The sequence below is a fragment of the Triplophysa dalaica genome, chromosome 18 (genome assembly GCF_015846415.1).
Source record: "Triplophysa dalaica isolate WHDGS20190420 chromosome 18, ASM1584641v1, whole genome shotgun sequence".
NCBI lineage: Eukaryota > Metazoa > Chordata > Actinopteri > Cypriniformes > Nemacheilidae > Triplophysa > Triplophysa dalaica.
In genome coordinates this window covers 4208009-4233589 of record NC_079559.1, presented here as the reverse complement: position 1 = coordinate 4233589, position 25581 = coordinate 4208009, and the positions used below count along the sequence as shown (strand labels likewise).

Genomic DNA, 25581 nt, shown 5'->3' with positions numbered 1-25581 from the left:
TTGAAGTTTTGACTAAAACTAAAAAAATATGATTTCCTCCTTGTTCTATTAACTTTATTCAAACATGTTAATTCAACACAATTGGTCGAGAAGGATTTCCAATTCCCAGCATGCGTTAGATTACATTAGGAGAGAACATTTGAAAGAATATGAATATTTGATCTGTCTTTCAGTCAAGTTAAAGACTTGTTAGTGTTTAATGTTCACTTATATTAGATATTTAGAAGAGTTTGACATATGTTTCAGTTTCGTGCTTACCATTGTTCAGAAGAGTGTTGCATGTACTTAGGGGGAGGGAGGTTACATGTAACGTGTAACGTGTTATGTCACCAGTGACTGTAACTGTGCTGATGCCATCAGTCTCTTCTTGCTCATTTTCAAGACTAAGAAATATGTAAAATTAAGATACTGAAAGAATTGAGTGTAGTTAACATAAAATTACAGTCAAAATGTAGTCATTTCAACTCATTTAAGTAAATTTGAGTTAGAAAAGTAAATATTTTACTTATTTTAGTAAGTTAAACGTTCATTTTTTAATACAGTTTAGTTAAGCTTACTTAATTGAACCAAGGCAACGAGTTTGCACAATTGCTTAACCTAAAGTAAACAAATTACAGTGCAGTATCTCTCCTTCGGTCGAGCCGTTATTGGAAAGCCTTTATCAACTTGGTCTGAATTGTTAAGACGTTAACATGAAACAAAATCACAGGCACTATTGCACATAATAGCCTACAATTCTCCAACGTTTGACTATTTATAAGCGCAACAGTTGCTGAATTAATAGATATTCACTTGACAGTAATTTGAGTCATATTCAGTAAATCTTCATAAGATGCCATTTGTCAATTTTACTTTCCCAACAGTATGTTGTTGGCATAAAGCCCTTTACGAGCTTATCGAGTTAGTTGAACGCCTTTTTTCTAATTGGAGCTTGAGCGAATGACTGGCTAGCAGGAGAGCGAATTCACATTAAGGAGCCGTATGGCAACATTCCCACCAGGCGCACCTCATCTTCAGTGCATTTGAAGATGAAATGACAGAGCGCACCGGATCCCAGTGCTGTCACACAGTGTGGAGGACTTTATTTGATGTGGCACAGCGCAAGGATTTTATAGTAAAGAATTCATACGGCCAAATGATGTCTGTATAAGATAAAGAAAGACCTATTACTGTAAATGTGCATTGCTGGCTGTGCCGCTTAACATTAATCTCTTTCTCTCTCTCTCTCTCTCTCTCTCTCTCTCTCTCTCTCTTTCCCTCTCTCTCTCTCTCTCTCTCTCTCTCTCTCTCTGTACGGATATAAGTAAACAACAATATACAATAATTATTTCAGTCAGTGTAGATTTGGGGACATGATACCTGTTATCATTTTAATATTTGACAATGTTTAATTTGATGTAAGGAGAGAGCAAAAAGATCATTCAACATGCAATTATATCTTAACACTTTTGTTATTGTAACAAATGCACACAGTGCTGTTAACCACTTTCTCACTTCATAAACGGATTCGCCTTTTTGCACGTATTTTATAATGAGAAATGCACAAATATATTTTAAGGAACCGAGATCTCAGTGTCAGAGCTATGGAGTTTCATTCTCACGCTCTGACATTTCTGCTCTGATTTCTGTTGACCAAAAATAGTCTTCTTGAGTTGTGAAAAAATATGTTTTGTGAGCAAAAACACCAAGATAATGACCCCCATTCATATGGCAAGGAATTCACAATAAACTTATGGATGTTGAAATGACAAAGCTGCTAGAAATAATTATTATTGTAATCATATAGTTTATAAAGGGCACCGCAGAGATGACGTAATTCTGTATGCAAATCCGAGAAGCGAGTTAGCATTTTAGCTCTTCCAGTAAGCCTGTATGTTTTTTTATGGGATTTTGTTAATTTGCCTGAAACAAGATATGAGTAACAAAATCTCTAAATATTTTCACGTTTTATTCTATGACATTAAACTAGTGGTGGGCCGTTAACGCCGTTAACGCAGTGAGACTGTTATCGCGCGATAAAAAAAATGTCGCCGTTAATCTATTCTCAAAGTTGGGAGCTGGGTCTATACTACGCAAGCTATGATGACTTTCACCTTGATATTTTAGCGCGGATGTATACCAGCTTAACTGCACTGTACGGGGCGAGAACGAGATTTTTCAACTCGCGTGATTCGCGTCATTCGCGGAAGCAGAAGCCGCCTCATCATCTCATAACCAGGGCTTCATTCGCGCGATTCGTGCAGCAAGTAGGTCTATTGGCTCTTTGCATTAACATATAAATCACTCGCGCTTGACACGCCATTCGCGTTTGGTCTGAACACAACATAACGTTACTGTGAAATTACCGCATCAAACGTGACATGCTAACATGGATGCAGCTATGAAGCCGCCGGGTTTGCTTCAGGGAATATTAATTTTTAAGAAGCTTCCCAATTTAAACATAGACAAGACTAAGGTTGTTTGCACCTTGTGCAATGCGGAATTGGTTTAAAAAAACACTTTCTCTCAACAGATAGTGGTCTAGCTTTAGTTGAAACCAGTAACTTTGTATTGAGATCTAATGTATTATGGCTCCTGTATGACATATCGCTTGTTGCTCCCTCACTCTTTGTAAGTCGCTTTGGATAAAAGCGTCTGCTAAATGACTAAATGTAAATGTACTGTAGGAGCTCTTCCAGTCTCAAGTACCACCTAAACGCAAATCATCCCTTAGCTAATGCGGAAGTAAACACAAGTTCATCTTATTGAACATAATTTAATTTTCATCACCAATTATCATAGTAGAACAGCTTTCTCAAGCAGTTTGTGATGCATTTTGGAAACAGGAGATGAGCCCATGGTCTAATGCGCCACCTGGCTTGAGAAACCCGTTCTCAAATACTTACTTTTAGTCATTATTTGGGTAGCACACATATTCTGAATGCCTTCGGAAGAATTCAAATGAGCCATTTTAATCTAGATTAATCTAGATTAATCTTGGAATTAATCTAGATTAATCTTGGAATTAATCTAGATTAATCTAGATTAAAAAAATCAATCTATGCCCACCACTACATTAAACACACCAGTTATAAACCACCGTGATTTTTAAAGCTTTTTCGTGCCTTAAAAACGTCATCGTGCAAACCAATCTCACAAATAACACGGGCACAAATCTCGAAAAAAGTGGATGGGGATTCATTCACAGAGTAATAACTAAACAGGGAACACGTTTTTAAGAAAGTTTGAAAAAGTTGTTGGGAGTTGATGGTGAGGACGTTGATATTGAGCGACGGTACTGCAGTCTGTTTATAGCCTCATGTTAGCTTTGTACGTCTGCCAATTGTATTCAAGCTTTTGAAGTAACAAATGTTGTGTTCATTGTAAAGATGATCATGATTGACAAAACGTGTAAGTATCATAAACCAGTGTTAATCACAGAGCTTATTTTTTATGATCTTCCAAAACTCTGTAGGAAAAATGCACAGGCTTTCGGTCGAGGGAACCAGTTTTGCGCTAACTTCTGGGTTGGCCTACAAAAATAAGTAATCTCTGTGGTACGGTTTTATTTTCTGCTGTGTTTATTACTCACATAACATGAAAAACAAGATTTGAACTTTTTTCCATTTTCCTTTGTTCAACACAACACAAAGGATGATGCACTAATAGTGGTCTTTGAGTAACTATACCGTCAACACCCCTGCGAACACAAGAAATGGCGTTTTGAATAGCTGTCCACTGTAGTGACCTCAATGCATGAAAGGGTTGAAATAATAATAATAAACATCATGAGTTCCACTTTATTCTTCAGGAATCACATGATTGTCTTTACAGGCTACTAAACAGCTGAATATTATCCGTTAAATTGTATAAACTACATTGTAATTGTCCATATGCTTAAATGTTTATCAAAGTACCGAAGGTAACTGACGTGTTTGAGTTGTGATAGCATAATTTCAGATTTGGCCCTGGAGAGCAGTAGACAGAATTAGAAACAGATGGGATCCGTAGCCTCTACATTTAGATGAGTATTTTATGAATTCAGCCAGCAAACCAGGGCCTTGCTTTCATTAGGTTCTCTCAGCAAGACAATAAAAACCAAGCCGCATCAATAGGGATCATCACGCTGTATTCCGCAGCCGTGCAGACTTGAGCCTATGCAGCCATAGTGGGACTTTTGATTATTTATCATAGAGTCAAGAGATAACTTTATGATATGGATGGATTTCCCACCCCGAGAGACACATATTTTCTTGGTTAAGTTGATAAGGGGTATAAACCGGTTTGCACACTCTCTGTCCTTGAAAACAAATATGAAAGGAGATATGAGGACATTGAGGTGAATTGGTGGAATACAGAATGAGATTCCTGGAGGGTAGTTTTAAAACTTAATTACGGGGATACGGTGATATCATGAGCTCATATGATTCCTTCTGTCTGTAGCCGACGTTTACCTGCGTCTCATTGAAATGAAATGCAATATGTACCTAGTGGCTAACCAGCAAACACTGGATTTGATTTATTAAATGTTTTTTCTTAAAAGTGAAGTGTTTATATTTTTTCAGATATTTAAATTTTTTGTCATGTTTTTAGTCAAAATATCTTAACATGCCTAAAACTTCTGAAGCAAACATTGCATAAGATATAAAGACGTGTTTTCAGAGAGTGTCTTTTTTTAAGTTTTTATGAAAACTACTTTGACAAATAGTCTTTTCTTGTTTAAAGAATAAATCTAACAAATTGTAGCGAGGTTTAAGCTTGAAAGATGTTTGGAAATGGGCTTAGAAAATAAAACCCAAGATACTGTGTGTTATCTGAAAACAAGTCATCTTATCTCGCATAGTTTTTTAAGTAAATTTATCTTCTTTTACAATATTTAGTTTTTTTTTTTCAACATATAGACAAAAATATGAAATCAGAAAAACATTTTCACAGTATATTACTTCCTGTTTGTCTGAAATTACCTCCCAATTACACATAGGGACACTGTAAAAGGAACTTGAAGATGAAGTGGGAAAAGTACATGTTTGTTATTCTGTTTGATGTCACTCGTGTTGCAGAAATTACACATTTTACCTTTAATCAATAGAAGTCTTATTTCTTCCAATGACAGTGGAATCGCATAGACGCTAAGTAAATCTTTCCTCTGGGTGTCTTTGAAGGCTGGATAAAGGTTTCCTTTGCGGATCCCGGAGTGCCAGCGATCTGACTCTGCAAAAGCTCTGGATCATTAATGAGGTTGGCTGAATCCAGGCCTTCTTAGTCATTATCCCACCTCACTGTTCCTGAGAAACTAGAACACTCGGAACGTAATGTTGCATTAGAGTGAACGTGTTACTTTTATAGCACAACTTTCTTATGTTACTGCTGTGTAACTTTAACATTGCACAAGTTTGTGAAAGTAGCTCAGGTTTTTGTTTTTTTTGTTTGCTGTAGCTAAAAGGAGCAGTGTGTAGATTTTAGCGGCATCTAGTGGTAAGGTTGCAGATTGCAACCAAAGGCACATTCTACCCTTCACATTCGAAGCACTTCGGTGATTGACACAAGATGTCGCCAGGTTTTCGCTTCTTTGTGGAGGGAGATTTACGAAACGTGCTCTGTAGGCCAGTTTGTCCTTTTATGGCTACTGTAGAAACAACATGGCGAATTTCATATGAGGGAACCCGTGTTGTATGTAGACAGAAATAGCTCATTCTGAGGTAGGAAAAATCAAGCTTCATTATGTACTGTAAGATCTTTATTCACCTCTGAAGACATAGTTCTGTTAATAGATACTCCAAAAAAATACACAGTCGACCTAGGTCATGGGTTTGAGTCCCACGCCACTATAAATAAATGTTTTGCTTAGTATTTCTGTCTTTTTGTTGGTTCAAATATCAAGAAATTCTTAATCAAGATACATTTCCAAGGCTCAATGTCTTATGTCAGGCTCTTGCTTTTTATGAAAAGGCATTTTTGTCTTGTTTAACAGTACAAATATCTAGAATATCTAGTTACAAAACCTAAAATATTGTTTCATTGCATACAAATATCTAAAAGAATTAAATCAAGATACATACTGAACATTTACAAAACATAAATCTTATGTCAAAGCAGAGGTTGTTAGTTTGATTCCCAGGTAACATAATGATAAAACTGTATACCTTGTGAGGTTTGTAAATTTCATTTGATAAAGGCATCTGACAAACATATGTGAATGTACATGTGTTTCTTAGCAATGCAGCGAATGCACATGCTATCCAATGTACTTTACATAAAATAATTTGGCAAACACATAGATTTAAAAGGAAAATTTGAATTTAACATGCTGCGGTCCAAAAGTCAGAGATGAAATAATGAAATAAAAGTTTTCAAAACAAAGACGTACTGAAAATATGGATTGAAATGACTGAAAAATAAGAGTGATTGATATTTTAATCATAAACTGGAATCCACTGTTTATTATACAGTCCACTCCTAAACATGAACTTCTAGGTCAATTTATTAACATTTTTTTCATTTGTCAGATGCTTCTACCCAGAGCGACTTTCTGTGCATTCAGCCTTTACATTTGATCAGTACTGTACATTCCCTTGAAAATAAATCAATGACCTTGCCGTTGTTAGCGTGTTGCTCTACCCATACATCATAACTTTCTCTACAACCAGACTTTATATTCCAAAGTCAGCTCTAATGAAAAGACATACATTTTTTACCCAATTATTTCCACTTTGACTTTCAAAATTTCAAATTCTTCTCCGGCACAAGACCTGTTTCCGCCTCTCATTCAGACCGGAGAGTACATAACTAGGTCGCCGCCACGTCTGTAAAGTTGGCAGGCAGCACATGTGAAATGGCAGAAGAGACAAGTGGCACACATTTAGTGAAGTAGTTCACGCCTCACTTTAACACTCATAATCAGTGTGTCATGACACCTAGGGTGTAGTGAGGGCCAGGAACCAGCTGCAGATCCTTTTTATACCAATTTAGCAGTTTGGTCCAGCGGGAGATCCTATTAGTCTTTCTGCAGAGTCTTATTAGAATCCTCTTGTTAATGATGAGAGTGGATTTATTAGAATGGTTGCCGGGGTAATTGCTTAGTGGTGGGCGGAGCTAACAGATCTTTTTTCTCATCATAAACTTCCTTGATAGAAACAACTTTCTTTTGCCCTTTACTTTGGTAGGTGGGTGGAGGGAGAGCGTGTTGACTCATCTGTCAGTGAGACTTTGAAATTAATACATGCTGACAGTTTCTCTTTTCTCCTGGCAAAACCGCATCTGTCGTTTGAAAGAAAAGTATGGCCAGCTTGACTTTGACAGTATCGCGCAACCTTTGTGATTGTTGTTGTACCTGGAAAATGGCAGATTTGTCAGCTATTTGATCATTTTCTGCCGCTCGATTGGTTAATCAATACACATGCTGATAAAAAACATACCTTGAATGTCTGTTAAAGGCACATTCACACCAAGAACGATAACTATTAAAAGATAATTCATAATGAATGTTTGTTAATATAGTGATTTCTTTATAGCTGATGAACGATAAAACATTGACAACCAATCAATATGGTTTTATAGGGCTCATGCATTTAAAATTTGAATAAACATAATGTTGTTGTCCATTGATGTGTATGCTAATATAGTTTGGTGTGACCAAGCCTTCAGTCATCTTGGATAAAAGCATGTTGATTATGTTAAAAGTTTTGAAAAGAAACTGTGTTTGGGAGATACGCAAATGTATTAAGTGTAAAAATATGATTAATGTTGTCAATGTTGATAAGTCGTAACCTGTATTGTGCATGTGGTTATATGAATGTATAACACAACAAAAAAGGAATTTCTTACTCAGCATTTCGGTCTTGTTTTTAGGACAAATATCTTCACACATTTACCTGGCCAGAGGTATTTAATTTTGTTTTATGAAAGAGAATATAAAAATGAAATAGCTAAGTTAATGTTTAAAACAAGCAAAAAAAACTGCCAATGGCGCAAGAAAAAATTAAGAACCTTAGAAATAAACTTAAGGTACTTTGGAAAAGAATTGGGTAAAGATTTTAGTTTGCTTGTTTTAAGAATAAACTCTCTTCATTCTTATATTTGGTTCCATAAAACAGTTCTAATATCTTAGGTCAGTTTCCTTGTCAAGTAAATGTATCTTGATCTAGTAATTTTTAGACATTTTGTCACCTTGGAATTATAAGGTTCTAGTTGATATTTTCGTCAAAAAGTTCAACAATTCACATATTCGTATTCTTTTATTTTGTAGCTTTTACCTACAAAGTCAAATGGAATCCAAAATCGTTGAAGCTCAATATCTCAAAACTGCTTAGTAATTTATATTTTTTATTTTACAGTTTATTGTTAATTTTCTTTATACACCAATCAAATTTGATGGATATTATCATAAACTGTTGCGATATTATTTACAAGCAAACCTGGAAATTTTACATTTTCAAAAAAGGAATTTTACTCGCAACTGAACTTATTTGTATACTATGAGCATTTCGGTGTGTCAGCGTGTAGCTCAATTTCTACGTTTGCGATTCTCCTTTTCGATTGTGCTGATTAATCTTTCGTCTCAGATCTATCATCATTCATTTCGAAAACTGAGAGCTGTGTTCCAAACTTGGACATGTACTCTGTTGGCGAGATTATTGATGATGCAAAGTCCTGCAGAGGAAGCGCATCGGAATATGCCCGTGATTAATGAAAACCCCCCAAACAGGCAGCAAATTTCTTTTAAATAATGTTTATGCCATCCTTGTCCCAGTCCCTGCTGAAGATAGCTGAGATGACGAATGGGCTGTGCAGCTCTTATTCAAAAGACAGCCTATCCGTGCCTCTTTATCTACTAAAATGTTTTGGCATGAGACTCTTAACCTCGGTTCATTTCCCCCCATCATCACTTTTTGCACTCGAAAACATTTTTTCCAGAGATTACGGTAGACGGGCCTTGAGTGGATGTGCAGTCGGTGGGCTTTATACTTCATAACGTGACATCGAGATTGAAAGTTGAAGGGGAGTTTGAAGGTTTCAGTCTTCTAATTGGTCCTGCTGTGTGATTTAATGAAACGGAGACGAGCACACGTGGAGTCCGAGGTCACACGTGGAGGGTAGGTCAAGAGTTTGGATTCATCTCAGAAACGGGGTTAGAGAAAGGTTAGAGCACTTTACTTTTGAGGGCATGTATTTTTCATGAATGTGTTTTTTTTTTTTTATGGTGGCTGGTCTCATAATGATAGACATTTAGGTGTTGTTGCTATGGCAGCCTACTGAAGCGAGAAAGCGTGCCTCGAGCTTCAAGAGATAATGTTCCGAGCAACCGCACAGAAAGTACTCGCTGCGTCACACTTCATCAACTCCAGCTCACCCCTCACACGTTCGGCTCACGGTGTTGTTATGCCGACATATGTGCACGTGCAAACTTGTTAGCGACACAGTCTTGAAGGACCTGCTGCTCGTTCACACCTCGGCGGAGAACTTTGCGCTTTCGCATGCCGTTGGAAAACAGTCTCAATGTTAGAGCTAATTTTTGTCGGCCGCCTACTGAGTTGGTGCATACTCGGGTACCACGTTCACTCGTGATGTTTGATGTCTGAAACACGAACACTCGTCCTTGGAGAATGGCGAGGTTTGCCAGAGTCAAACAGTCAAGCTTTTTTTTCTAGAACAGTCGGTTCCCATCGGGGTGACCTGAGCTGCTTTGCTGATGCAGGCAATAAAGAGCTGTCTGAGAAACTCAAACCGAGGGACTTCCAGCCCCGCTAGCCATAAAGCTGCTAAACTGAAGCTCTGTCAGTATTGTGCAACAGAATACATGCTGATACACAGACTTTGATTGTTTAACCTGAGCTATTAGGAAAGAGAACCAAAAAATGTTGTTTGCACAGAGCCAATGTATCTTAAAGGGATAGTTCGCCTAAAAATTCTGCCATCGTTTACTCCAAATTTACTATTTTCAGACCTGTATACATTTATTTGCTTGGTCGAACAGAAAGGAAGATATTTGGAAGAATATCAGTTACCAAACAGATCTCATCCCCCATTTACTGCCATAGTAGGGAAAATACGTAAGACTATGGGAGTCAGTCTGTTTGGTTTCTGACATTCTTCCAAATATCTTCTTTTGTGTTTAGCAGAACAAAGACATTTATACAGGTTTGGAACAATGAGGGTGATGACCCCAAAATAAAAAGGCTCTCATCCTTTATTCACCCTCATGTCGTATAAAACCTGTATGGGACTCTTTCTTATGAGGAATATATAAGAAGATATTTTGAGAAATGTCTCTGTGGTTGTATGTCCATACAGTGGAAATCAATGGAGGTCGTTGTTGTTCGCTTACCAACATTTTTCAAAATGCTTCTTTTTTGTTCTGCAAAAGAAAGGAAGTCATATAGGTTTGACATGACACGATGATGAGTAAATGATTAAATAATTTTTCTTTTTCAGTGAACCGCCCCTTTAAGATCTTACCTTCATGTCGCTTGATGCGTTGCAGACCGCACGCCACTTATCTGTATCTGTTATGTTTTGTTTTGCAGATGTTTGACTAGTTTTATTAATAATTGATCACATTTTCGGGATTGATTTAGAGCAGTTTGAGAAGCACAATGCATTGGTGAATTAATCCTCCTCGCATGTCTGCTTGGAAGCTGTATGTGAGTCTTGGGGGGAATTTACTAAGAATGAATTGAGCTTGCTAATCGCGTTGTCAATTCACACTGTCTGCATTGTTTTAGCACTTGTTTTCATTTGCCACTAAAAGAGATTAATGAAGTCAAGAGACAGTGATGAGGATTTTTCTAGCAATGTGGATGAACAAACTAAACATAGATTTTAATGAATGTGTAAAGGTCTGATGTTATAGTGAAGCATCTATATCCTGCAGTGACCTGACGTAAAAGATTACAGGAATAGTTCACCTAATAATTGACTCATCTTCGTATCAAAAGTGTATGATTTCATTTCTTCTGCAGAACACAAAAGAAGCAATTTAAAGAACATTGGCAACCAAACAACATCGTTCCGCGTTGACTTCCAATATGAAGACAAAACCACTGAGACATTTTTGAAAATATCTTCTTATCTCTTTAGGCAGATTTTGAATGACATGAGGGCAAATAAATGAAGACACAATTTTTATTTTAAAGTCATTTATCCATTTATTTCCAAACAGAAAGATCAATTGTAGTTTTGCACATTTGGATAGAACTGATTATAGGGTACGTATTCAACAAAGATCTAAATATTTAATCATTTAATGTATTAAAATGTTTTAATCAAACTTATTATGTTGTGGTGACTAAAGACACCATAGTTTCTGTAGTTCAGTAATTAAATCAAAATCTCATTGAAATAGATTTCATTGCCTGTATTTGAGGAAAACTCAAAGTAATAGATTGAAAAATATCTTTCACTATAAAGATAGATTTAAAAAATGATGACCAGTAAAATATACACTTTGTTCCTGAAGGTCAAAATTAACTTGTAAGTATTCCGTTTGAATGATACTCAAGTCAAGTGCAAATTAATAATTAAATACAGTAGTGAAGTACTTTGAATGTGATTTGCGCAGCAGAATCTGGCATTCAATCTAGCATACTTAAAAATTACAAACCACGTATAGTAAACTACATGAATTTATGGTTGGTTGTAACACTCACCTCCTTCTTTATCACGAATTAAAGATTGATGATCATCAAAAAAGTATAAATCATGTCATTGAATAATGTACATATATTTCTTAATATAAAGTGCATTTATGATGACTTATCATTATTTACTCCCCTTCCTGTCACTGCAAACTGTATGACTTTCTTTCATCTGGAAAAAACAAAGAAGATATTTTGAAGAATGTTAGTACCCAAACAATGGCGGTACCCATTCATTTCTATTGCATGGACACAAAACGAATGCAAAGTCAATGGGTGCCGCCCTTTAACCGTGATTTATTTCTGTGAATAGTCACTAAGCCTCTGCTTTCTCCCTCTCTTTCATACTTTCTCCAACTTTCTTCCAGCTGCTGTCGGAGAGTCAGATCAACATGGTGAAGGTGGTGAACTCCGTGAGCGACGCCCTCAGCTCCATGCAGAAGGAAACGGGAAACATCAAGACCCGTCTCAAGGCAGATCTCCAGAGGGCTCCGGTGCGCACTCTCCGGCCCAAGGGCTGCGCCGGTGGAGAAGGTAAAAAAACATGCTTGTTAACCAAATATTTTCTTCTTCCCAGGCAGCTCTAATGAGCCCTGGATGGTTTCACACCTATTCCCTCATAAACTCTCTAACAGTGTGAGAGAGATTTGTCATCGCTTAGACAGCTGGTGTGAGATGACAGATTTGAAGTCTGATTCTTTTCACTGTACCTATAGAACAAGTTCTTCAAAAAACGAAAATGATGTAGCGACGTGCCGTGGCTTGATGTGGTTTTGGTGATGTTCTGTCTTCTGACAGGTTCCAGACCCAGGGACTGCGCTGACATCTATGCTAATGGGCAAAGAGAAGATGGTATCTACTCCGTGTTCCCTACACATTACCCGGCGGGCTTTCAGGTGTACTGCGATATGACTACGGATGGGGGTGGATGGACGGTGAGTCCTTTAGGTGTCATTTCCCCCGGTGCACCAGGGCATCAGTCAGATGTAGTTTCTGGGTACTTCTGAGCTGTGCTTTATATTTCTGAATCGACGGAATGGCCACAGGAATCGAAATGACTCGTAATGAGTCACTCCATTAGGCAGTGACTTGTTGAGCGCGCTCGTTCGTGCATTGGCAGGCAGGTCACAGCTGTATGCGCGGATACATTCGCATGCACAAACGCGCTTCAGACCGATGTATCACAAGTGTACAGTTCATTATGACAGCTGCATGTAGATTAGGATAACCAAAATGCCTCATGAGGAAGTACTGACTCTTCATTTGATACATACCTGCTGAAGTTTGCTCATTTAATAGACCTTTAAATAAAATAAAGACGTAAGGTTGGGAAGGTATGATGGTAGGAATGCATTGAGATTCTGATATATTCAAATAATAAAGAGGAGAATGGTCCTCTCCATTTCCATCAGCGTGTACAGCTTTTTTATAAACAGATTTGGGGACACGGCTTTGTTTGTGTAAATACTTTTTCGTTGTTTATGACTGCCGAGCAATATAGATGGTTTCATCGGACGCACACGTGTCAAAGCGTCAAGGTTTACAAGGTATTTTTTTCTTTGGATAATTAATAAAAAACAATTCATTTATTTTTAATGATTTTATAGCTTTTAATGCATTTTTATAAATGCACAATATTAATGCATTTATTTAAGGATACAACTCTTACAATACAATGTATTTATTGTATTGTATTTGTATTTATTAATGTATTTAATAAATATGCAATACACAATTGTATTTAGTAGTGTATTTTTTTATATATTTTTTATCAATTTTCCAAAAAATAGAATTTCTGCCCAATCTGCGACAATACATAAACAATTTTTGCTAAATATTTTTTAGAGCAAAAATATCTATTATGCTTTTATGATTTTGTTCATACTACTCATCCCGAGTACACAAAAAATACATATGTGCGGTGTTTTTCCATCACCATTATTAAAATGAAGTCACCTTGTGAAATTGCAATTACAGTTGAAGCGTTTTGTTATCAAAGGGAAGACATCTCAAGGCTGTTGTTGACGGATGACGGTTGTTGCATGTTTTATTCAACATATCTGCAAGGGTATGGAAAGAAATTTTGTAAACTTCTTTGTTACATGGATCATTAAAAAAAACAAGGTTACTGTTGTATCTTCACAGAACATCATTTAAGCAGTACTTTCACAACACCACAAGCTTTGCATTGTGTATCTGTACGCTGTTTGTATCACTAAGCTATTGTGATGAAAAGGAGATATTTTAAACTAACAGATGGTGTAAGCCAGACTTTGTACATCCTGATAAAGACAGAGTGGAGGCCAGGAAGACATCTGCAGTACAAGAAAAGATGTTTGATGTCATTTCTTTATGGCCATGCGTTTGAGAGTATTTCTTTAAGGTCAGTATAACAGAGGAGAACAGGAGACGACGCTACAGAGTTGCCGCGTTCTGTAAGACCATACGCCCAATAGCCTCCCTTCAGATAGAAAACCGTTGGGATTTATGAGTGCCAGGAAACATATTTTCCGTATTTGCTCTCACTGGCTTGCAGACATGGTGATAAAAAGGGTGACATATTGTATTCCCTGATTACAGTCAAAGCTGCTTTGCAGCAGTGAGAGCATTAGCTTAGCACATCGCCTAAGCGTGCCAGCGGCGGGGGGAATCTGAAGAGGCAGAAAGGAACCGTTACAGGGAATTAATAGATCCAGCGCTCCTATTCATCATCTGATGCCTCTGGCACTTTTTGATGAGGATGTGGGGCTTTTCTGCTACTGCCGGAGTAGATCAGAAGTTCATCGGGGTCACGGAGAGAGAGGACGGAGGGACGAGGTCGTAATTTCACATGCTCGGACATGCACACGGTCTCTGCTCGAGTACATGCCCTGTTAGCGATGCAATGAGCTGTCATTTCTCTCTCTTTCTCTCTCTGTGCAAGTCACATAAACACGCTTCTGGTCTCTTGTGTTTTATTAAAGAAGTTGTTCACCTAAAAATGTAAATTCTGTTGTTGTTTACCAGGCCACATGTCTTTTCGATCTCACGCTGTTATTTTTCCAGTGAAACATGATGAGAATAGTATTTTTTATGTAGAGACACAGAAAAAGGGCCATGTATGTAGATCACATTGACTCTGTGCTGTATCCCATGCATCTTATGAGACTTAAGGTCTTTGCACATACAGTCCGAAATGTATTTGGCACTCTTTTGTACGGTGACTCTGAATGGTCAGAACGCCTCTCAAAATGCTTGCTACAGATGCGAAAACGCGGAAAATCGAACCCAGGCCGAATTTTTTTATGACGGATGAAAATATCGAAGGTACTATGTAAATGTGATTGACACAACGTGAAGTCGTATTTATTTTGTAACGTGCGGGAATTTCGGACTCTATGTGCAATGGCCTTTACGTGTGGCCAACAGACTGAAATCTGAGTTTAACCAAGTTAAAAAAAATAAACCTGTTCGACTTTCTTTCTTCTGCGCAACACAAAATGAGATATTTTGGGACACAATTGACTTCCTTGTTTGAACATAAAACCACTGAGACATTTCTTAAAATATCTTCTTGTGTTTCACAGAAAAAAAAACATAGACATTTGAAGCAACATGAGGGAGACTAAATAATGACATAATTAATAAATAATGAGTAATTTGTATTTGGGTGAACTGTCCCTTTAAGAGCCTATTGTGCATCTATGGTCACTATAAAGTGTTGAGTGAGGATCCTTTAAAAAATCCTCTTATGTGTATACAAATCTAGTGTTTTTGTTGGATTACCATTTGTGTAGTCGTAGATTTACTACAAATACCATGGTTAAACTGTTTATTTTACTATTAACCATATTTTTGGGATGTATTAGTATAGTAAAACCATGGTTAATTTTAAAAGTACTGTATAAGGGCAGCATACAACTTTAGAAAAACACCAGGCTCACTAATAACTAAATGAACTACTTCTTTAATTGCTTTCAGTTTAATTGTTGCTCTCATGTGTAAAAACAAGACTTTTGACAGCAGAGGCCACTGGGAGAAACTGCCCACGGAAGAAAGTGTAAAAAACCTGAGAAACTACAGATCACGTCAGCATGCTGTGGTTAATTGGAGCAGATACTTCATTTATGCAGTTATCAGATGTATAAACATCTGGAAGGCAGCTGTGGCTGTCACACGCATCGGAAATAATGGCCTCTGTTCTACCTTTAGCAGCACACAGGTGCAACCCCCCTCCCCGAATAAACGCTCATGAACACCACTTTACTCAATACCACAACACCACAGCGGCAGAGAGAACTGGAACAGTCCTGGGCTTTCGTTTCGTGTGATGCCATCATTTTAGCAAATCCTACTACAATACTTAATCCTCGACACCTGACTGTCGATGCAGCATCGAGGAAAAAACTGTGACACGAGTCAGGGTGATGTGTGGTACTGTCAGAAGCTTGTGCATGAAATGTCAGTGCAGAGGTGAGGAAACAGACAAGTGGAGTGTCACCAACTTCACACCCTCACACATTCAATCAGCTCTCAGAACCTGATGACATTGTGTTGTTCAAGCTACCTTTTGTTTTTATTTCTTTTACTTGTTTATATTATTTAACAACTTGTTTGAAAGGATTTCTAAAATAAATAGCTTACTACACTTAAGTATAGCTAAAGGGATAGTTCAACCAAAAACCTTTTGTTTCCATATAGTGGAAGTCAGTAATATACAATGTTCTTCCCAGCAGTTATGATAGTTTTGATTTTAGTTTTATTTATATTTTAAATTAAAAAAATAAATATTTTATTTAAATACAAAGCAAATTTGTTATATTCATTTGTCATTTTATTATTAATTTGTTTATTTTCTATGTTGCTAAATAAGATTAATTAATTGTAGTTTTAGTTTTGTTTATTATTACAATTTGAGTGCTTTAAACTTTTTTCAGTTTATTTTTGAGGCAATATTTCAATTCTTATTTTATTTCAATAATTTGAGGCCAATATTTTATTTGATTTCAATAAACAAAAACGCTTTCAAAGTTTTAATTTTAGTAAACGAAATAACCTTGCTCCCCAGCGTTCTTCAAAATCCTTTTTTTGTTTTTCTGCAGAAGAAAGTCATACAGGTTTGACATGAGGGTGAGTAAATGATGACAGAATTTTTTATTTTTGGGTGAACAATTCCTATGAGATTCTTATCTCATGTTAGTGAATGAATCATATCATCTAATATAGTTTTAAATGACTTTATTCTGACAATTTTACTCCAAATTTGTGAATAATAACTATGAAGATGAACATAATGATATGATGAAATGATATGATGATATGATGTTATACTTTATTGTCAAACAAGTCTGAAATTTGCTTTGCATGACACATGATGCACAAAAGTTGACATTTACAGAAAAAAAATCTCTAATATTGCTTGGTTTATATTGCTCTAATATATCTGCGTTCGCACCAATGGGCAGTTTTGCATTTTAAATGTGCTAGCCCTTTTAATTGAATGGATATTGATTGGATGAACAAATTATGAAGTCATCGCGTTTTCGCTTCTCTTATTTTCTATTTATCTTTCATTTTCCCAGGAAGGTCCCATTGAGATCTTCTTCCAGGGAGTCCTAGCCAAGACGGCCACACAAAATCACAGAAGGAGATTTTGTATTTACGAAACGCGCTCTGTAGAGCAGTTTGTCCCTTTAGAGCTACTGTAGTAACAAGATTGCGAATTCCATGTAAGGAGACCAACTGTGTATGTAGATAGAAATAGCTCAATCTAACAAAAACATAAAGCTTCATTATGTAAAGTATTTTTACACCTCTGAATATATAGTCATGTATATTATATCGCATTTCTGTCGATATATCCTCCAAAAAAACACATTGGATATATCTTTTTTTTTTTATTCCAGTATTTTGTAAGATAAATGGTTCTCGATTCTCGATTTTCAGCCGCACATCAGCCTTGCACTTCCGCTAGTTCCCTAATAGTCATCTCACGCAGAGCTGTTGGATGACACTGATGACATTTGGATCTTCAAAGCTCATTTAACACTGAGGGTTTCATACTGTTCCCCCCACAATTACCCCCCCCAGCAGTTTTTCAAGAAATTCTGATTATTTTGCACTTGAATGCATTGATTTGTTTCCTTGTGCAATTCATCCCTCTGTTCGAAGCTTTCTCACAATACAATTTGTCAAAAATAACAATGCACTCCTAGACAAAAAAGTCAAGAATATCGGAAACCAAAGTCCCCTGAGGTTTTTTTAAGTAAGCAGTGTTGCCGGTCTTCATTTATTTTGCCGTTTTGGGACACAAAGTGAATTGCTTTTATTTTTAGGAACCCACCCCAAAAAGTGTATTTGTAATTTCTGATCATTCTTTTCATGCCTTTTAGATCAGCACCTTAATCTGTAAGATTTTCACATTACTCTGTCTTCAACGCACTTTGACCTTAAGAGGCAGCATGTTGTACATTAAAGTTGTTTTTAGCCGTATACTGAACACAATATCCTTCAAAACAATGGATATTAAGAAAGCAGAACGCAGAAAGTCATTTTTAAAAGCTCCAGTCAGGAAAGTCCATCAAGAATCGGTCTCTGTGCGACATTCTGACACAAGCGGCAATCAGAACATCTGAGAGGAAATTGCTCCGGCGACAGCGTTTACTTGTTGGCATGTCGGGGAATGAAATATATCAATCTGATTTCAATTTAAACCCTGAATGTTTTAACCTACATGACTGCTGCTGCGTGTTCTCAGCTCCAAAAAAAGGAATCGTTTTCTTCTGTCCTGGAATTTTGCTAATTGCTGTATTTATCTCATTGCGTAACTCTGGAGATGAGGGTGAGGCTCCGTTTGGACGTCAGGTCACAAAAGGTGATGAAAGTTACATTATTGTCCGAGGGGGGAAAGTCTCACATCTTTACCTTTTTTCCATCTTGACAGTTTGAATTTTACATGACCACTAAAAGTCCAGAGGTCTAACGATTGCAGACTCGCCCTATTTATATTCAGAAAGCCACCGCATACCGTAGGTTGTTTCGAAAATGGCCGGGTGGCGGGCGCGACGTGCCACCGCAGACGGGTTTTCTGCTGACAGAGATCTAGCAGAGAGTAATGATTTTTCATGATTACAGACAGGCCGGAATTGTGAGGCTAGTCTCAATAGGGAACAGTAAAAACGCTTTATTCTCCATGCAGATTGTGCCGTCCTTTTCTGAAAATTTCGAGCATAATCACAACATCTCTGTATGGCTCTGGAAATACATGATTTGTTCTATTACGATTTCTAGTCCTTTCATAACAAGAGGTTGAAATGAAATGCTTTATCTATTATACATACAGTAGGAAGAGAATGGTACATAAAGTGCTTCGGTTGAAGTATTCGTCTTCTCTGTGAAGTGAATCTTTACGTTTGTCTGCATGTTTTTTTTGTGCTTTTTCTGGGTTAGAGGGATTAGGCCGCTTTTCTCTCCAAGAGCCTGCACATTTCCAGCCAAATCATTGGTATTCTCCATACTCAGAACACAGCCCAGCAGGACTGATGTTTTTTTAAAATTTGTGAACAATCCATGCGTATAGTGTTTTTATTTCCTGAAAACCCTTCTGTGTTCATTCATGTGTTCTGTGGCACTTCAGGATGGAAATGTTGTCCTGTTTGATTATATCTGCTTCACTCTTCTTGACTTCTAACGAGTTTGATTCTGTCTCTTGTTTACAGCTCTATTTATTCTTAAACATAAAAAATTCTAGTATTTATTTTTTAGATTCTAAATTCAGTGATTCTTATGTGACGATTGTTTGTATTATACAGCCGCAGTGAAGGCTACAGTGTGCAGTTCATTTGGCTACACTAAAATTGAACTGAGTGCTTCAATGCTTTCAATATTTAAGTGTTTATTTGTATTTGATTTATATGTTGTCAACCCTACAGAGGCTTGTTTACCATTTTGGGGGCCCTAAGCAAAGTCAAGACACATGCATACTTACATTTTTTCTTCGACTTGCACAACAGTATTATCGAGTATATGTCATTAGTGTGATAACAGCACACACAATTGTTTACAGTTTGGTATAAGAATAAAAAAAATGTTTTGGAATGTAATATTTGATATGCACGCTTCAAATTTTGATGATTTAAAATGTAATGTAATTTGAGTTATCAATATTAATTTCAACTAAATGGCATGAAAACAAATCAAGTAAATATTATAGAAATGAATTTGATTAAAGCACCCTCAAGATTTCCGTGTTTGCATTCTAGACTATGGTGAACTCATAAAAAATGTAATTGCTTAAAATATTTAAGAATTTTTAACACATATTTAAGTGTATCAAATATATTTTCCTCCCGAAAAAAACATAAGACAGATGCTGTGATCTAACTAACTAAAGACTGTCTTAAACTGGGCAATTACAGCAATTTGTACATAATTTCAAGCAAACACAAATCAACAAGTTATGTGCTTTAGAAATGGGCAAATGTAAACAGATTCATTGCTAGATGGTATTTGAACTGATCCTACAAGCAACCTGTCTGTTTCCAGGGAAACCAGAGTTCAAGGCATAGGTCTCAAATCATCTTTTCTCTGTCATGACTCATTTGTCAATAATACATATACTATGCATTAATACATATACCATATATTTGCTTTTAACACTATATGGAGCCAGCATCTCATTATCATATCATTTTCGCAGATGCGTCTTATTACAGCAAAATTTAATTCACAATATCAGACAGCAGTATTTGTAAGACGCTTTAAAAATCACATGTTGACATTTCGCTGTGTCACTTCACTCCATTGCAGCCTAAGCTTTTCTCCAGCATGACTTACTTTATTTGTAGGACTAATACACATAAAGAATGTAGTTCCTGTAAATGTTAGCAACATGTAATGAACCGACGATTGCGCCTCTGGATGAGTGTCAAAGCGTGGGTTACCCACCCCCTAGTTTTGATAGTTTTGATTGGTTTATCAACCGAGACAGATCTGTCTGTTATTAGGTGCGTCCGGTGCCGTGCATGCAGGTCAATTGGTGTCAAAAGCAATCATCAAATGATATAACCGCTTGTGGCCATTAGGGGGCCCCCAATCTTGTGGGGCCCTACGCATTTGCGTGGTTTGCAAAGATGCAGATTTGCTGTCTTTGCAACCCAAATTACAAATATATTTTTTGTTTAAAAAATACAATTGCTATTAAATACTTTTTATACACCCTTTTCATACTTTTCATAATTAGTTATTTGAGTTTATCCATTAGCAATGTCAAGCAGTCTATGCTTCAATAGATTTTATCTTTTTTTTATAAAATGTTTTTCCACCAAAGTATAATTTTCGGCATGTCTCGAAATATGTATTGTGTAATGTTGGAACATGAGGTTGAAAGAAATATAAACACATTTTTTATTTGGGGTGAACTAACCCTTTAATGACATACCTTTTTATGTAATTCGCACAAAAACGAATCCAACATTTATGACTTATGTTCTCTTATTCACAAAGAGAATAAAAACACCCTTGTGCTTTTTTAAAGTCCTGTGAGTATGATCAAACACACAATGACAGTCCTAATATAGCTCACGACTCTTATAATGATTAATGTGGTTCAGAGAACAGGAGCAGGTCAATGTTAACCTTGAGAATTAGGGGGTAAGCCCTTGAAAACTGGCCCCATTCTTGCACTGTAAAGATAACCTGTCCGGCTATGTGACCTTCACCCGAGATATTTAGTCATGGATTTGTAAGTTTATCAAACGCCTGAAGTAAACACGTGGCACCTGGGTTGCATCCCTCCTGGTATACATGGGCCATAAACGGTGCTTCTATGTATAGTACACTATTGTGATGGCACAGAAGTGCATGAAGTATTTAGAAATTGTTTGTTGTCCTTTTGAATGTAATTGAGTAACTACAAGTATTTACTTTCGAAATCACTTAAGTAAACAACAAATCATCCACAAAATGTTATTTAAAGGGATGGAGGAACACAAAAGACAATCTCCGTCCCCATTCCCTTCCACTGTATGAGATAAGGTATTACGATGTTGTTTTACAGAAAAAAGACAGCTTGCAGGTTTGAAACAACATGACTATGAGTAAATGAAATTTTCCTTTTCGTTTTTGGGTGAACTGTCACTTTAAGTGTAGTAATAAGCACATTTACTCAAGTACTCACTCCTCTGGGAAAGCGTTGCGTGGCACAGCTGGGATGGGAACAGAAGTGTGCCACAGATGCTATCTTGGTAATCTTTCACGCCACGACTGTCTTTTATTGATTTGCTGGTGTTGGAAGTGTGAACGTCCAGTGCCACAGTTCAATTTGAACCACATTAGGGGGTGTAAAATCGCTGATGGGCTGCAGATGGTCCCATTGATTTTAATGGGGGACTCATTCTGGTCTGATTTAGCAGTGCGATCCGCATATTAAACATCATTAATGTGTATTTACGAAATTATGACGAGAATTCATAAACCTTTAGGCTTTTTACTGGATGTTTACTGCCAAAGTTTCAAACTGGAAATTAAAGTTACATCAGATGTGAACGTCGGTGACCAATGAAATGATGTTTGGCTCATAAACCTATCAAATGGCCTTGTTTATGCGGCATTAATATCTGTCTCAGGCGATGTGATCACAAATGGACAGCGCAGAATACCAGTGTAAATTGGGTACAATGCGCTCAATGGTCCAGTATCTCAAATTACCGTTGGAAGTGTTTAGAGCTAATGTTAAATCTCAAAGTTTTCTGTGATAATAAAATAATAAAAAATGAAAATAGGAAAAATACATTTTGGTGGAAAGCATAGCTCAGATCATTTTTTTATTAATAAAGTTTAAATGCCCATGCATATACATGCGCAAGTCTTCGGCAAGGTTGCCAGGTCAGCGGTTTTCCTGCAAAATTGGGATACTTTTAAGGTGGATAGCATACTTTACTTAGGTTGGTTTCACAATAAAGTTTAAAAGTCGATGAATATATATACATATGTAGCCTTCTGCAGGGTTCCCAAGTCTGTGGTTTTCCTTCAGAATTTGCTATTAAATTGCTGCCACAAGTTGTTCCTTATTCCACAAGCTAAAAGTAGGAGGATTTTGTTCATCAGTGGTCATTCTCATTGTAAGATTAAGTTATTTATGAACCCGAATTGTGTATATTTTGAGTTTGGGTATTTGGTCTGGGGTTCTAGTCTGGGGCTAGTCTTAAGTGGCCATTTCGGCTGGTTTTGTTACACAGATCTGGCAACCCTGGACTTCAGGGTTCATTTTCATTGTGTTTGAAATCAACGTGCATAGACATGAATTGTATGTGGTTGTGAAACCAGAAACCCTCATGTTATGAAAATCCGATCACAGGAGGAACATTTGAGACTCATTTCAATACTAGATGTGTTTTGGGTTGGCTACTGCTATTAGAATCACAGAGACTGATTATTTATACTTGGTATACAAATAATTATCTCGAGCATAATAATTAAACTGTCATTTTCTTTGGGCCTTTTTGAATTTAGAGAAGAAGGTTAAAACGACATATCAGAAGCACATTTAACACTTTATTTATACCTGTATAGCTGTCAGACCCCAGAGCCTGACACACACTTGAACCATGAAGCAAAGTGGAATAAGTAGGTACAAGACTGAATAGAGCCGAGCCGATCCGTTCCATTTCCCAATTTTCTAGGTTTCCTGACACACGGACATCCTTACTTCAAAGTGTGTTATCTGCACAGACCCAGCCTGGATTATGGGCTGACTTGATTAGGTGTGAAATGGCTCTTTGGCCTGTGAGAGCCCGGCCCTTTGAAGTGTCAGTGTATTTTCTGGACAGTATTGTGTGTTTGTATCAATTTACACTCCGACAGTGGAAGACAATGACTCAAGACCACTGGACTCACCGAACCCAGAAGCGCAGGTCGGATGGCAGCAACGAGTGCACTGGATGGAGTGTCATGATCCTTTAAAGGTTGTTTGCAGCCGATTTAAAGTTATGGCCCCTTGTCTAAGCTGTCCTTCTGTCTCTCTCAGTGGTGGATCTAGGGATTTTTAAAAATGCGGTGACATTAAAGGGACAGTGTGGCACACTCAAGTTACTGTTTTAAAGCTGCAGATTAGTTGATACACGATTTAAGGTTAAAAAACAAGCATGTTTGTATCTCCTCTTTGCCCCGCCTCTCTGAAACGCGAATTTTTACAAAGGTCATCGCTCTGAAAAGCGAGGTGTGCTATGATTGGCCAGTTAACCGGTGTGTAGTGATTGGTCAAATACTGCAAGCGTGTGACTGAAATGTAACACCTCTTACCATATTTGGAACATCAGGTTCCAAAGCAATTGTACTGACAGGTACCACCAACTTACTTGTATAGATTTGGGCGGTCTTGGTCAAATCATACCACCAACTGACGTAGATTTGCAGGAGACGTTTCAGGCAGGTCTGGGTTCAGACACTTTCATTTTTGCAATTGTATGTGTCTAATACATGCATGGGCAACTTATAACACAACAAAGACACAGAAAAACATGTATTCGGGCAATATGACCCCTTTAAAAATAAAGGTTCTTAAAACGTTCTTCACATCGATGCCATAGAAGAACCTTTTTGGATTCCACAAAGAATCATTCTCTCAAAAAACCCTAATCTCTTTTTTTTTAACTAAAACTAATTAGACATATAAACTGATTAACTAATACAACCTTTTATCACCACAAAGAACCTTTCGTGAAACAGAAAGGTTCCTCAGATGTTAAAGGGTCTACGTGTCATCGAAGAACCTTTTGAAGCACCTTTTTTTAAAAAGTGTATTACCTTTACCCTGAAGCGTCACACTTACTTAAGGTTTAGTATGAAATGCAATAACTAAATGGATTCTGTCCTCTCTCTGTTCAGCGAGCTGCAACTTACTGCATTGCAGCTCCTTTCAAAGCGTTCTCTACCCTCTACTATGACCTCTGTCCTGTTAACAACCATTTAATGTTCTTCCTCTCACACTTCGCTACTCTCGCCACATGCTGACCTCCACTGGGTGAACACTTAAACTGGGCTGCTGGAGTGTTCCACTGTATGAACGTTTGTGGGTCAGCTGCACACAAAGGATACGTGATCCTGGATTTGCAAATAAAAAAAGGACTTTTGAACTTCACTCATGTGATAGAAAGTAGAAAATGGAGAAAGGCTTACAATGTTTCTTAAAGTCCCAGTGAACCAGAAGTTGCGATCGTTTTTACTTCCGTATTCTGACGCATTTCCAAGTGAAAAGTAATTTCATATGAGAAAATGTGTGGGTGTGGCTTGCGTTTTTACAGCGAATTGATTGGATGTACAAAAACAGCCGTTGCATTTTGAAATGAACCTGCAGCAGACCGACAGTTGAAGGGGAGGAGTATCCGGATGCTCCGCCCAAGCCGTCTAGCTTGCGTCATTCGAGGTGAATAGTCATTTCAGGGCGGAAGTGCATTTTCAGATTTTAAATGAAGATCATGAGGCCACATGAATTTTAAAAAGAAAATGACACACTGATAGGCGTATTACCGTAAACGCTGCAATATTTCGTGTTATTTTTTTTAATTATTAATTTCACTGGGACTTTAGTGTTCTTTCCTCTCTCTCTCTCTCTCTTTGTCTTTGAAGGACTCTCTCTCTTTGCAAGAACATTGCAGTGTCTCAACAGAGAATGTAAAAGTTGTAGTCAAAAAGCTGTGTCATGCATTGCGGTACATTTTGGACATTGGCTGCTTTTCAAATTGATCATTTTTTGTATTTGAAAGGTCAAAACCTGACCTTCATTACACTGCACAGGTTCACACCCAGAACACGATGCTCAGAAGTTCTCAATTATGTGACCACAACTCGGGAAGCTGGTGCAAGAGACGAAGTGAAGGGTAATATTTCACAGGCCAATAAGAGGTGAGGATTGGGTGTTTAAGTAAAGCTGGGCTCTGATCGGGTTAGGGGTGTTTGTTAGGAAGCTAATCAGCATTGACGGGATTACATG

General features: G+C 37.3%; 1 protein-coding gene across 1 annotated transcript in view; it reads left to right on the top strand.

Annotated features, from left to right (window-relative positions):
• The window catches only part of fibcd1a (fibrinogen C domain containing 1a), a 94309-nt gene that overhangs the window by 24461 nt on the left and 44267 nt on the right, over positions 1–25581 (top strand). Inside the window, exons 3-4 of the mRNA XM_056730076.1 lie at positions 11981–12146; positions 12411–12547. Of these exons, the coding sequence (XP_056586054.1) occupies positions 11981–12146; positions 12411–12547 (303 nt within the window). The remainder of the gene's footprint in view (positions 1–11980; positions 12147–12410; positions 12548–25581) is intronic.